This window comes from Dama dama, chromosome 18 (assembly GCF_033118175.1).
Source record: "Dama dama isolate Ldn47 chromosome 18, ASM3311817v1, whole genome shotgun sequence".
Classification (NCBI taxonomy): Eukaryota; Metazoa; Chordata; class Mammalia; order Artiodactyla; family Cervidae; genus Dama; species Dama dama.
The window spans coordinates 67,932,567-67,945,218 of record NC_083698.1 but is presented as its reverse complement, the minus strand read 5'-3'; the positions used below and the strand labels follow the sequence as shown (position 1 = coordinate 67,945,218).

Below are 12,652 nucleotides of genomic sequence, written 5' to 3'. Positions count from 1 at the left end.
CCTCAGAGTCTATTTTGTTGGTTTTCATTATCTTCTTATAATGATGTGCCTTTGTGTGCATCTATTTTTATTCATTGTGCTGGTGACTGTGGTTCTTCAGACTAGAAATTCATGTTCTTCTATTCTAGGGAATTATGTTTCTTGGATGATTTCTCTCTGTTTTCTGTTTTGACTTTTTCTAGAATTTCTATTAGCTAGATGTTGAATATCCTGAATTTATCTCTTTAGTCTCTTACTTTTCATATTGTCCAGGCTTTTATCTTTTTATTCTACTCTTTAAAAGACTGCCTTGAATTCTTTATCTTCTGTCTCATCAATGTTTATTACAACTAGTCATAATTTTCATTTTAGGATTATTTTCTGTTTCCTGTTTGATTTTTTTTTTTCCCGTAGCACTATCTGTTTCTGGGAACTATCTCTGCTGTATCTCTAAGAATATTAAATAGTGAGTGTAATTCTTTTTTATGTTTCTGTTGTATAGGATGATTAAAATATTCTGGAGATGAATAATGGTAATAGTTGCACAACAGTGTTAATGTACTTAATGCCACTGAACTGTGCACTTAATAATGGTTAAAATGATAAATTTTATGTTACGTATATTTTATTATGATTAAAAAACCCTAAAAATTAATCATATTAACTTCTAAATATTCTAGTATATAAGTATACCATGCTTGATTTAACCCTCTCTGTTATCATCCATTTACATGGTTTGGGTGGCATTTTTGTTACAAGTAACTAAAATGTGTATATGTAAATCTCAGACATAAAATTAGTAGACCAAAGGATATATATAGAGAGAGATTTATACATAGAGAAGTATACATATATTTATTTCATCTTGCTTTCTTCATGCCAAATTAATTTACAGAAAAATATACTATTTTACCTTTCAACAGATTTATTTTTAGTAAATGTAAATATTCATCTGAATTTTTATATAGAATGATGTATGTATATCCATACATCAACTCTCACTTTGTTACATGATGTTGGTGTGTCTTACTTTTCTTTAAATCATTCACATTTATATAACATCTAGTTTTTATTAAGTTTCAGAATTAACACACACAAATATTGATGAAGTGTGACAAGTTTGCTTAACTTTTGATACATAGTCTTGTGCTACACATTGTCTGGTGGTCTGGATCATAGGGAAGGAGGTAAATACTGCTGTTAGATTAAGTTGATTTAATTTTCTTTATATATTATATGATCCTGAAATAAAATATTAAAAATTATTAATCTAGGTGGCTAAACTACCTTATTAATTATGTTTTCTCTTTACTATATCTTGGGATAGTTAACAAATGTTACTTTGTTGCTTATTTCCTCACCTTATGAAGAGCTGCTATAAAGATTAGAATTTTACTAAATAATCCATTAGTTACTTATCATAAAAGTCTAAGGAATCAGCTATAGTCAAGTCACCCTGATCTAATTTCTCTGTTCTTAAAATGGAAAAAGACTTAATTATGTGGCAATTTAGATTGTGTGTGTGTGTCCACTAGAGAATGGTATTGTCATTAAAATTCACTTGTAAACCAAAAACATATCACCAGTAATGTGAGATTCTCTCCATCTGATGGAAGTAGTGGTAGAGGCAGTGTGTGTGTCTATATATTTTATTTCAAGCAGCACATGCCCATATGTGGTTTCACTGTAGTGCATCACCAGAAGTCATACTCTTCTAAAATTATCTTCACAGATACTAAGCCAAGTCCTAGCATGTATGTATTTGGGGAAATTAAAATTGCCTTAGAAATTTTATCATACCACTTTTGGTAAAGAATTCCAGAAACATTAGAGAGTATACATTTTTGAATATGAGAAGTCATTATAGCATTTTGAAGCTCTTTAAGTGACTTCATAAATCTCTCTACAGTAATCTGGGATGAGCCAGAAAACAGCAGGGGGAAAAGGGAATCATCTTGTACATAATGATCTGATTTATCAATTAGACCCTTGTTACTGAGCTTGAACTTAAAGTTTTGTTCTTATAAAAGTTTTCTTGGTGTGTTGTTACAAATAGTCCAAATACTGACTGTCACTTTTTCATCTGTTTACTTTCTAACTTTAATTGCATATGGTTAATGATTTCCTCAGATATTCTGCTTATGTAAGTACTTGACTAATAGAAGTAGAATTTTTTTTTTTTTATATCTGATGTAGCCAAACTCAGATTAAGGTTAAACTTGAATACACACACACACATACACAAGTTACCTTTCTTCCTAGGGAGTTCTAGCAAGTTGGCAGAGAGTACCTAACTGCATCTTTGCAACAATTTGAAAGGTGATGATTATCTATTCCTAGCACAACCAGGTTGCAAAGGAGTTGCATGTTTCTCAAATATCAGATAAAAGGATCTTTGACTTGATCTCCTCTCTCTCATTCTCTCAGAAAGAATATTTCAGGTCAGAGAAGGTAGAATATAGTAACATCCAGGTGGCTAGATCTACCAGTGAGGTGCAAAACAAAACAATTAACATTTGGAAATGTCAATTAGAAGGAAGCTAGAAGAAAGGTGTGGTACTAGGGTGAGATAAAGGATAGACAACTTGTGGGTAAAACTACACTTCAGAAAATTGATAATACCAACTAAGAATAGAATTTTGCTCACTTGTTGGACTTGCAAAGTGTAAAGAAATTAATGTTCCTTAAGAGAAAGGGAGTATTGGTCAGGTGGAAAAGATACTCACTTGCAATATACTTCACACTTATTAGCTCTTACCTTAGTTAAGAATTTCAAGTTAGGGCTCTGCTTCTAGGTAAATATATTTTGAGTTTCAAACTGACTTTATAAAGCATATTTTTCGGATGTAAATTGTATATTGGAGACTACCTCTTAAAACATTTCTGTGGATCAGGGTCAACAAACTTTTTTATTCAAGGATCAAATAGTAAATATTTTAGGTTTTGTAGTCCATTTAGTCTGTACTGCAGCTATTCTGCCTTTGTAAAATGAATAAAAACATAGGTGATAAAATGAATGAGCAAAGCTGTGTGCCACTAAAACTTTATTTACAAAAGTTTTATTATTTACAATAAGAAGCAAGCAGGTTTTGTAAATAAACTTTATTTACAAAAATAAGAGTTGGTCATAGGCCATGGTTTGTCAACCCCTGCACTGAATGTAAAAGTCTTAAGCTACCCTGTGCATTTTGGCTTATATTTTAATACATTGCATTGTCTCTGTACAAATTCTCAATGCTGTGTTATTTAGTTACTTCACGGAAACCAAGAGAAGATGAAAAAGATGGCCAAGCATATAAATTTGTGTCACGATCTGAGATGGAAGCTGATATTAAAGCTGGAAAGTATTTGGAACATGGGGAATATGAAGGAAATCTCTACGGAACCAAGATCGACTCTATTCTTGAAGTTGTCCAAACTGGAAGAACTTGCATTTTGGATGTCAACCCACAAGTAAGCTGCATGAATTCCAAAGCTGTTCTTTAAGTTTTAGTTCCTATGGAGTTTTTGTCTTCAGATTATGAGGATGTCTCTTTTCCTCTTTTACCTGTGGAGATAGAGAACCTTATTATGCATCTACAGCTAGTTTATTAAATCTCTAATCCATTAGCCAACAGAGACTTGGATGGCAGTAGATGCTGAAGTCACACCCCTTCCCACCCAGCACACACACACCCACACATTCACACACACATCCCATTCATTTCATTCTCATTCTGTGTCTCCCTACTGACCCCTCCCCACCACTCTACACTCAACCCAATCTCCCTTCCCTGCTCAGAGATTTATATTATTAATAGTTTTGTGCATATCATTTTGTCATTTTAAGTATGCTTTAAATAAAAAAAAAAAATATATATATATATATAGAAAATGTAATGGGTTTTCTACTTTTGTTGTTGTTTCTTATATACATAAATGGAAAAATTCTATGTAGATTCTTTAGCCTTTTTTCACTAAGCAGTATTTCTTGAAGATCTTTTCATGTTAAACTTTTTTTGTTTTTTTTTGTGATTGCTGCATGATATTTCATAGTACAATATATGTTTATATAACCACTCTGCAGTTAATGGACACTGAAATTATTGCTGCTTTTTCAATATTAACAGAATTCTTCAATTAACATAGAAAGCATTTGTATCATTCTTAATGATTTGGGATCCTTAAGTTTAATACTTTTCTTTTTGTTCAGGGGTACCAAAGAGTAGTGAGACTGAAATCAGAACAAAATTAATGGATCACTATTTTAGGAAAGCCCTATATGGAACCAGAAGGATAGAAGGGAGGTGGGGGGATGGGGAGCAGGTGTCCTTTATCTTTAGGAAGAGGGTTGGTGGACTTTGATTATTTGATATAAACTAAAGGGTAACATAATTCAAATTCTAATCCTATATAAATTGGTTTGCAACTGTTCTTCTACACAGGCCCTAAAAGTGCTGAGGACGTCCGAGTTCATGCCCTATGTTGTGTTTATTGCTGCTCCGGAGCTAGATACCTTACGTGCCATGCACAAGGCTGTAGTGGATGCTGGTATCACTACCAAACTTTTGACGGTGAGCAGTTTTTTTCAGGCTAGCAGTATTATTTTCCTCCTAAAGTTTTTCCTTTTTCTTTTGGGCATGTTTAATTCTATCTATTCATATTTATGAAATAAACACATTACATAAGGTATAAGAGAATAAAAATATGTTCCCTGGATGTAGTTAGGATTCAGAACAGTATTGCTTTTACTTAAAAATCATCATCCGCTCCATTTTAAAACAGAAGTTTACTCTGTGTGAGAAGGAAATGGAACAGTGTTAAAATGTACGTATTAATCTAATTCCCTCTTTTTACTAATGTGGAAACAGGGCCATTAACAAGCATGTTCATAAGGTTTACTATGGGTAGAGTTAGGTGTACTGACTTTTAATTGTTACAGGTTTTCACTTCTCCCTCTCTTTTTCTCGTGTTGTGAAAAATTTTAAATATGTAGAAAAGAGGGAAGAAATGAACTCCCATGTGCCCACCACTTAGCTTCAATAACACATGGCCATTTTTGTTACAAATAGACCTCTCTTCACTTCCTCCCTTACCTTGAATTATTTTGGAGCACATCTTTGATATCATATCAACCATAAATACTTTAGTATTTATCTCTAAAGATAGACGTTTTGGATGTAACCATGAAACCATTAACACGTAAACATTAGGAAGAGCAGCTTCCTAATATCATCAATATATAGTCTGTATTTGAATTTCCTCAGTATTTATAATTTTTTTTAGTTAGTTTGTTCAAATCAGGATCCAAACGAGATTAACACATTGCATTTACCTAATGTCTTCTAAATCATTTCCCCCCTACCCCAGTGTAATTGAGGTATAATTGATATACAATAAACTATACATGTTGAAAGTATACACCTTGATAACTTTGGGCTTCTGTATGCACCTGTGAGGCCATCACAGTCAAGAAGCAGGCATGTCCCTCACCTCCATAAGTTTCCTTGTGCCCCTCCACAGTCCCTCCCTCCTGCTTCTACCTCTTCCACAATTTAGCTGATTAGCCTTGAAATCAGGTAGTTGTAGTCTTCTTTGTTCTTTTCCAGGTTGCTCCATGTCTCTAATGAGCTTTATGAATATCTGAAATATAGTTATAATGTTTTCATGTCTTCAAATTCTAGCATTTGCATCAGTTCTGGATTATTTAATGACCTTGCTCCTCATTGTGAGTCTTATTTTCTTGCACCTTTGCTTTGCTGTCTTGGTAATTTGTTGGATACCCGATATTGTGAGTTTTGTCCTGGGAAATGCAGCTATTTGGAAATTGTTTGTTCGTTTCAGGTCTTGCTTTAAAACCAGAGCCGTTCCCATTCTAAGGGCAATTACTCTTGAGTGCTGAGGCAAAACCCACTTGAGTGCTCTCTCAGATGACCTGTGCCTCATGAGGTTTTCTGTTCTGCCTGTGGGCATGGATATTGTCTCTGGCTCAGAATGAATAGCTCTCATCCTTCCTGCTGATTCTTTGGTGACCCTGGGTAGCTGTCATCTGCATGGACTGGTATACAGATGAATGCTGGAGGGGGGTCTTTTGCAAGTCTCCAGAGTTCTCCCCATGTTGCTATTCCATCCTGTATTCTGTCCTGCAAGCTCCTGCCACCTTGTTCACCCTGGACTGTCAGCTCTGCTGACAACTTAGAGTGCAGTAGCCTCCTCCCGGGCTCCGCCGCCCTGTGTTGCAGACTGGAAGCTATTTCAAGCTGGTGTGTAACCTGGGATAATCATAGGGCTCACCGTTTCCTGTCTCTGGAATCCCTGTGTTCCATTGCTAACATGCGAAAGATGCCCAGTGTCTTTTGTTATTCCATACTTGCGGTCTTAGTTGTGAGGCAGGAGGATTCCTCTGATATCTTTTGTCTTCTTTTTTTAGGAACTGTGATGTGAAGTGGTAGTATTCCAAGTTTGTCATTCGTTCTGCATTTATAAACTAGAATTCTTCTAAGTAATGACTTTTCTTCATCAACTAGTTGATTACTCTGAAGTAGAGTATTTACAGAAAAGTAGAAAATGTACTTGATACTTCAGTTTTCGGAATAATGGGTTTGTCCCATAACAGGCTCCACAGGTGACCAAATAAGGTTTGTGTTTTTTTAGTTTTTAAATCCACAGGCACATGGATTTAAACTTGATATATTTTACTCTATTGCAGTTGTTATTCTTACTGATGTTCAAATTGCCCCATCTTTGACCAACAGGGGCTTATTTAAGTTAGCCCTTGAGATCTATTTCATGAGCCTAGTGGTCTCATATAGCTTCCCTGCTGGAAGACAGATGTTCCAGGCTCATCTTGTACATTTTCTGTTCCAAGCCAAGAGTCAGCTATTTGTCCAAAAAGCTCTGGTTCCTTTTAGAGTAAATGGTATTTTATTTTAGGACTACAATATTAAAGATGCACATTGTCCCAAGATTGATCATTGTTTCTAGCTTTATGCACCTTTTAGGTAGACAGAGCTCATTTGGATATATGCTTTTCTGTCTGTATGTATGAAGGAAACAGTATCATGAATTTATACTGACACTTCCCAATCAAATTCAGGCTTACAGGGTTTTACTTAACCTTTTATATGGTAACTCCATTCTCCTGTGCTGAGCATCCCAGTTCTCAGAAACACTGGGAATGTTAAGAGTAGCACATAATTGCTCATTTGCTTTATCTCAACAGTACACAACAGTCTGAATATAAGTGTGCAAATGCTACCAGATATGATTCCTGTGAACTGTCTCCTTTATCTTTAGGGTTTTTCCCACTAAGTATTTCAGTCAAATCAAATCAGTGTATTTTAAAGTCACTTGAAATACTCCCTATGTCTGTGCTTAAGTCAGTTATTACTCTTTGATGTGTAAATTGTCTCATCTTCAGTTAGGAGGAGCCCATTCCTCTTATTTTCTGAGTCTTTCTAATACAACCCCCAAAACCTTCAATGATTCTTTGCTTCCTGGTACAACAAGCTGCTCCAGGTTATCCTTACACACTTCTTGGCCCAGATCTGGAACCAGCCTTCCAAAAGCCCTGGTTCCTTTTAGTGGGAAATAGTATTTAGACCTCCTACGGATGCTAGAGGTGTGCATTCAACTTAGCTGGTCATTGTTTCAGGGTCTTCTCAGTGACCAGGTAAAGGAAACATATTTCCCCCTTTTGGAAAATAGACATCATTAGTTCAATTTGATAGTTCCAACTCAGATTTTACATTTTTACTTAACTTCTTTGACTTTTTTCAATCATCTTTTTTCCTCCTATGCTGAAAGTCTTCATTCCTAATAGCATTAACATAATTTCAGACTTTACATATATAAAATAAGCACATACTATATATGTAATTCCTGAGTAATTGTAAGGTACAGTTCCGGCGAGGCAGAAAAGGACAGACGACCTCAACAGAAGTAGGTTACCTTTATTCAGGCAAGGAGGGGCGACAGTTGGCCTAACGACCAGGCTGAGCGCCGAGAGGGATCAGGGAGGCTTCATACTTATAAGGAGGTTTGTGGAAGTGATAAGGGAAACGTCAATCAGGCGGGATATTTTGAGTATTCTTTTGTTGAGATGACATTTGTAGTTGGGCAGGGGGTGATAAGTCTTCTGGGCAGGTGTAGAGGGTGGTAGGTTTCCGGACAGCGGGTGGTGATAAGTCCCAGATAGATGCAACCGGCCTGGAGCATCAGGGTGGAACTAAAGTTATACTTTGTTTTCTCCGAAGTTAGATGATTCAGCAAGGGACCTTTGAGACTGTTGTTCTCTTTTCTAGGCCCAAAAGACTCCTTCAGTAATAATATTAACAGTGTGATTATTGAGAAGTTTTAAGTTTCAGACTTAAAACTTTTTTAAAAAATTGTACTTATTATGATATATCCTTTGAATATTATTTTAAAGTCACTAAAATAATTCAGTGTTTAAGCCATCAACTTGAAACACATATTTGTTTTGCTTTTAAGTTTTAGGTATTACTATTTTTTATTTGAATTTAATTTTGTCATATAATTCTATGCATTTTCATAGTTGCAGAATAAATCTTTAAATCAAACACAATTTAGCTTTTCCTGTCCTCTCTACTCCAATCTCCCACCTACATAGGTGGTTATTTTCACAATTTTTAATATAAATATGTGTGTGTATCCTTCTGCCCCCATTTCTTACATTAAAGGTAGCTTATTACATACAGTAGTCTGCCTGCCTTTTTCACTTACTAATATATTCTGGAGATCATTCTGTAGCCATACAGAGAGAGAGGTTTTTATTCTTCCATCTATATGGTATACTAGATAATTGTTACAGGATTATTATTGTCAAATAGAATTGATTTGTGTTTTAACAGGACAGATTGCTAATGACTATACTAGGTAAGATTTGTTTATAAGTTGGCCTGTTTACACATCTAAAACAAAAGGCTCCTCTGGTCATGGTATTCTCCAGATAAGAATACTGGAGTGGGTTGCCATTCCTTTCTCCAGGGGAATCTTCCCAACCCAGGTGTCAAACTCCTGCATTGCAGGCAGATTCTTTACCATATGAACCACCAGGGAAACCCAAAGATACTTTAGTTGTTTCAAACTGATTTAGAGATCTCAGTGAAAATATTAACTAAAATATAAGTACTAATATCCCTCAGGCTTACTTGAGAACCCACTTCACTATTTTACTTTCCTGTAGGTGTTTTCACCAAATCCATTAACTTATATACCATTATTAGGCTGAGGTTCCTAGTTTATGTATAGATAACCCAGACCTGAGCTCCAATTTACACTAGCATTCACCTACTTAACATTACAGCTGCACCTGGATGTCTCATAGACACCTTAAACTTGGCATGTACAAAGTAGAATGTTTTATTTACCCCCCACCCAAAATCATATTTTCCCCACTCCCACCCACCCAACTCTGCATCTTCTGCAACTATTCATTTATTCAAGCTAGAAACTTGAACTATTTTTGATTCATTCATATTCCTCACATTCCATATTCAGCCCATCAGCTAAACCTGATAATTTTATCACCAAAATATCTGTCTATTCTGCTGTCATTTCTGTTTTCTCTGCCTCCATCATAATCCAGAGATGTCTTTCCATCACATCTAGGTCTTCCAAGACCTAGCCTGGGCTATCTCAACTTATTATCCCATCCTCCCTTGTCCTCCATCCATCTTGTGGTCTTTTAGTATCTTTCAGTATCCCTTTTTCCCCTTGGCTTTTACATTGCTGTTTCCTGTGCCTGGAATGCTCTTTGCTCCACTATAGTTCTCAATTTAAATGTCATTTAGGTAGGTTAAATGTCATTTATTCATATGTAGAGTCACTATGTCTCTCTAAGGTAGGTCTCTTAAAATTCTTTGTTCCTGGTTGGTTTCTTTCACAGTACTTACTACAACTTGCAAGTTTTTGTTTATTTGCCCTCTCATTTGTCTCCTCCACTAAATGGTAGGAACCCATTCTGTCTTATTCACTGTTATATCCACAGATTATGAAACAGACATTTTAATAGGAACTTAATATTTGGAGAACCTGTAGAAGTATAGTGAAATTTCAAAACACAATTTAATGAAAAGCTTTACTTGCTCATGACAAAACCCATTCTTTACTTATTCTCCCTAAATATTCCAGAATGACTAGAAGTATTTTATGAAACATAAACAATAATGAAATATATAACAAAGTGTGTGTATGTGTTGTTGGGGGTGGGGAGCATGTAGTCTTCAAACTATTCTTCTAAGATTCTCTTTCTTAGAAAAAGGCAGTAAATTTGGCTTGAAGCTTAACAGCCACTGAAATTTGGGCTCCATGATTTTCAGACTCCACAAGGTAAAAACATTTTGAGAAGGATGATGCGGCCGGGCTGTGCCGTGCTAAGCTGCTTCAGTCACGTCCTGCTCTTTGCGACCCTATGGCCCATAGCCCACCAGGCTTCTCTCTCCATGGGATTCTCCAAGCATGAATACTGGAGTGGGTTGTCATGCCCTCCTCCAGGAGATCTTCCCAACACAGGGATCAAACCTGCGTCTCTTGCATCTCCTACACTGGCAGGCGGGTTCTTTACCACTAGCGCTACCTGGAGGCTAAAGACCTACGATAATTCCTTATTACCTTGGATTTCACCCTAAGATTATTGTCAAAAGTCTTCTAATTAGGAATCTTATCTTAGTATCAGTGAAACAGAAGACACAGAATACTCATAAATGCAAACATGAATGCAGCTGGAATGACTGGATATGAACAGATGGTAATATATTTTTTAACACTCTATGTAGATTAGATTTTGAGGATTGATAACACACTCAAAACAAATATCCATCCTAGTTACTTCTTATTTCAATGTATATTGTGAGCAAGTATACATTGTATAAACTTTTCCTCTTGAAACTCTTTGACAGGACTCTGACTTGAAGAAAACAGTGGATGAAAGTGCACGGATTCAAAGAGCCTACAACCACTATTTTGATCTCATCATCGTCAATGACAATCTAGACAAAGCCTTTGAGAAACTGCAGACTGCCATAGAGAAACTGAGAATGGAGCCACAGTGGGTCCCAATCAGCTGGGTTTACTGATGATTCAGTAAGGCTCACGATTCAAATAAAACTTCCAAAAAATGACTGCAACAAACAAACCTTCTACTGAGAAAATACATGCACAGTTAGAAGATATCTGCCAAGTCCAGGCATTTTTATTGTGTAGATTGAAATACCAGTACACTATTCTGAATTTTTATATAAAATGTGGTTGAGAAGGTGTACTAATATATGATTTATCTTAATTTTTCTAACTTTTTATGGATAATCTTTCTATTCATATCACATAAAGAAATGCGTTGAAGCATTTTGTATATGTTTTGATTTAGTACCCTTGCCTTTTTCATCCAAGGAATTTTCAAATCATTCACTCTAACATTGGTCTACATTTTCACTGTGATAATGAATACTTGAAATAGTTTTGTAAAGCTGCCATTTAGTTCAGTATTTAGTGAAGGGTCAGCTACTCTTATTAGGAAAAAATAATGGTTTATTGGCCTTCTTTCCTAATATATTCAATTTCTTACAGAAGCAGAATTTTCATGTCAGTGCTACAGCTAGCCTACTACCATCCAAATCTGACATCGGAAGTCTGCTCAGTGCAACATAAGCTTCGTTATTTCAGAGTTGTATGGCTATCCGTTCTAATTTATGCAGCTATACTAGTTTTTTCCCTTCATGCTCTCTCTTGTGAAAAAATGACGAGCAATACCTTGCACTCTCATTTGTTGCAGTGATGGGCTGATGCTTCGTTAACATGTACACAGCAAGCAAGGCCATGCCGGCCAAGAGAGTGCCTTATCCTGCAAACCTTACAGCAGAATGACTCTGAAAGCTGATCTGTTGTAAAAACTGATGAACGTGTACCTATTGCTTTATACAGTTTTCTATTAGGATATGATCAGCAAATGTATCATGCCTCTGAAAATTTCTGTGATGCTGAAAAATGCCTCTTAAGTTTGCAGTTGGGGGTTTATGTGAACAATCAGTTTGCTTTCTGAAGTGTGATGTGATCATTAGGGTATTTTTTCAGTTTGTTGTGTTGTGAACCAAATCCACTGAACAATTTATGAAATCTGGAAAAAATCGTCAAATGTTTTATCTCAGTAGACTATATATATTATATAATATGTACAGTGTATGTATTATATAATATGTATTAAATAATATTTTATATATTTTTTTACATTTGTTAGGAAATGTACTTTTTGTTTAGGAAGTAAACTTTTTGATTAGGAAAACACTTTTCCTTCTTTAGATACGTTAACATATGCAAATTTCCAAAATTCATCTCAGTTAATATCTTCCTTTAGGATTCTTTGATGGTATAAATTCTTCTAAAGTATATTCAGAGATGCAGATTATTGTTAAACTAAGTTAGCCATATTTTATACTGCTGCTAGCTTTTCACATAAACAGTATTCACACTTAACGGGTTAGGTGCTTAAACTTTGGTGATCATCTTTGTCTGCTGGTAGGCACAGACCCCTGGCTGCTGAAATTTGTTTTCCCCTCAGTGAAGCTGTCACATGGAATGGTAGCCCGAAGGACTCAGAGGGAAGAGAAAATACATGGTGATAAGCAACAGGCACACTGTTCTTCTTCACAATGAAACCAAACACCCAAGTAGCTGTATG

At 35.6% G+C, this 12,652-nt stretch overlaps 1 protein-coding gene across 4 annotated transcripts in view; it reads left to right on the top strand.

Moving 5' to 3' along the window:
- PALS2 (protein associated with LIN7 2, MAGUK p55 family member) overlaps positions 1–11,324 on the top strand; it is a 113,032-nt gene extending 101,708 nt beyond the window's left edge. For all 4 annotated transcript variants that reach the window (XM_061165512.1, XM_061165510.1, XM_061165511.1 and 1 more), the window contains 3 exons: positions 3,230–3,432; positions 4,404–4,532; positions 10,878–11,324. In XM_061165512.1, coding sequence (XP_061021495.1) covers positions 3,230–3,432; positions 4,404–4,532; positions 10,878–11,054 — 509 coding nt within the window. In that variant the 3' untranslated portion in view covers positions 11,055–11,324. The remainder of the gene's footprint in view (positions 1–3,229; positions 3,433–4,403; positions 4,533–10,877) is intronic.
- The last annotated feature ends 1,328 nt before the right edge of the window (positions 11,325–12,652 follow it).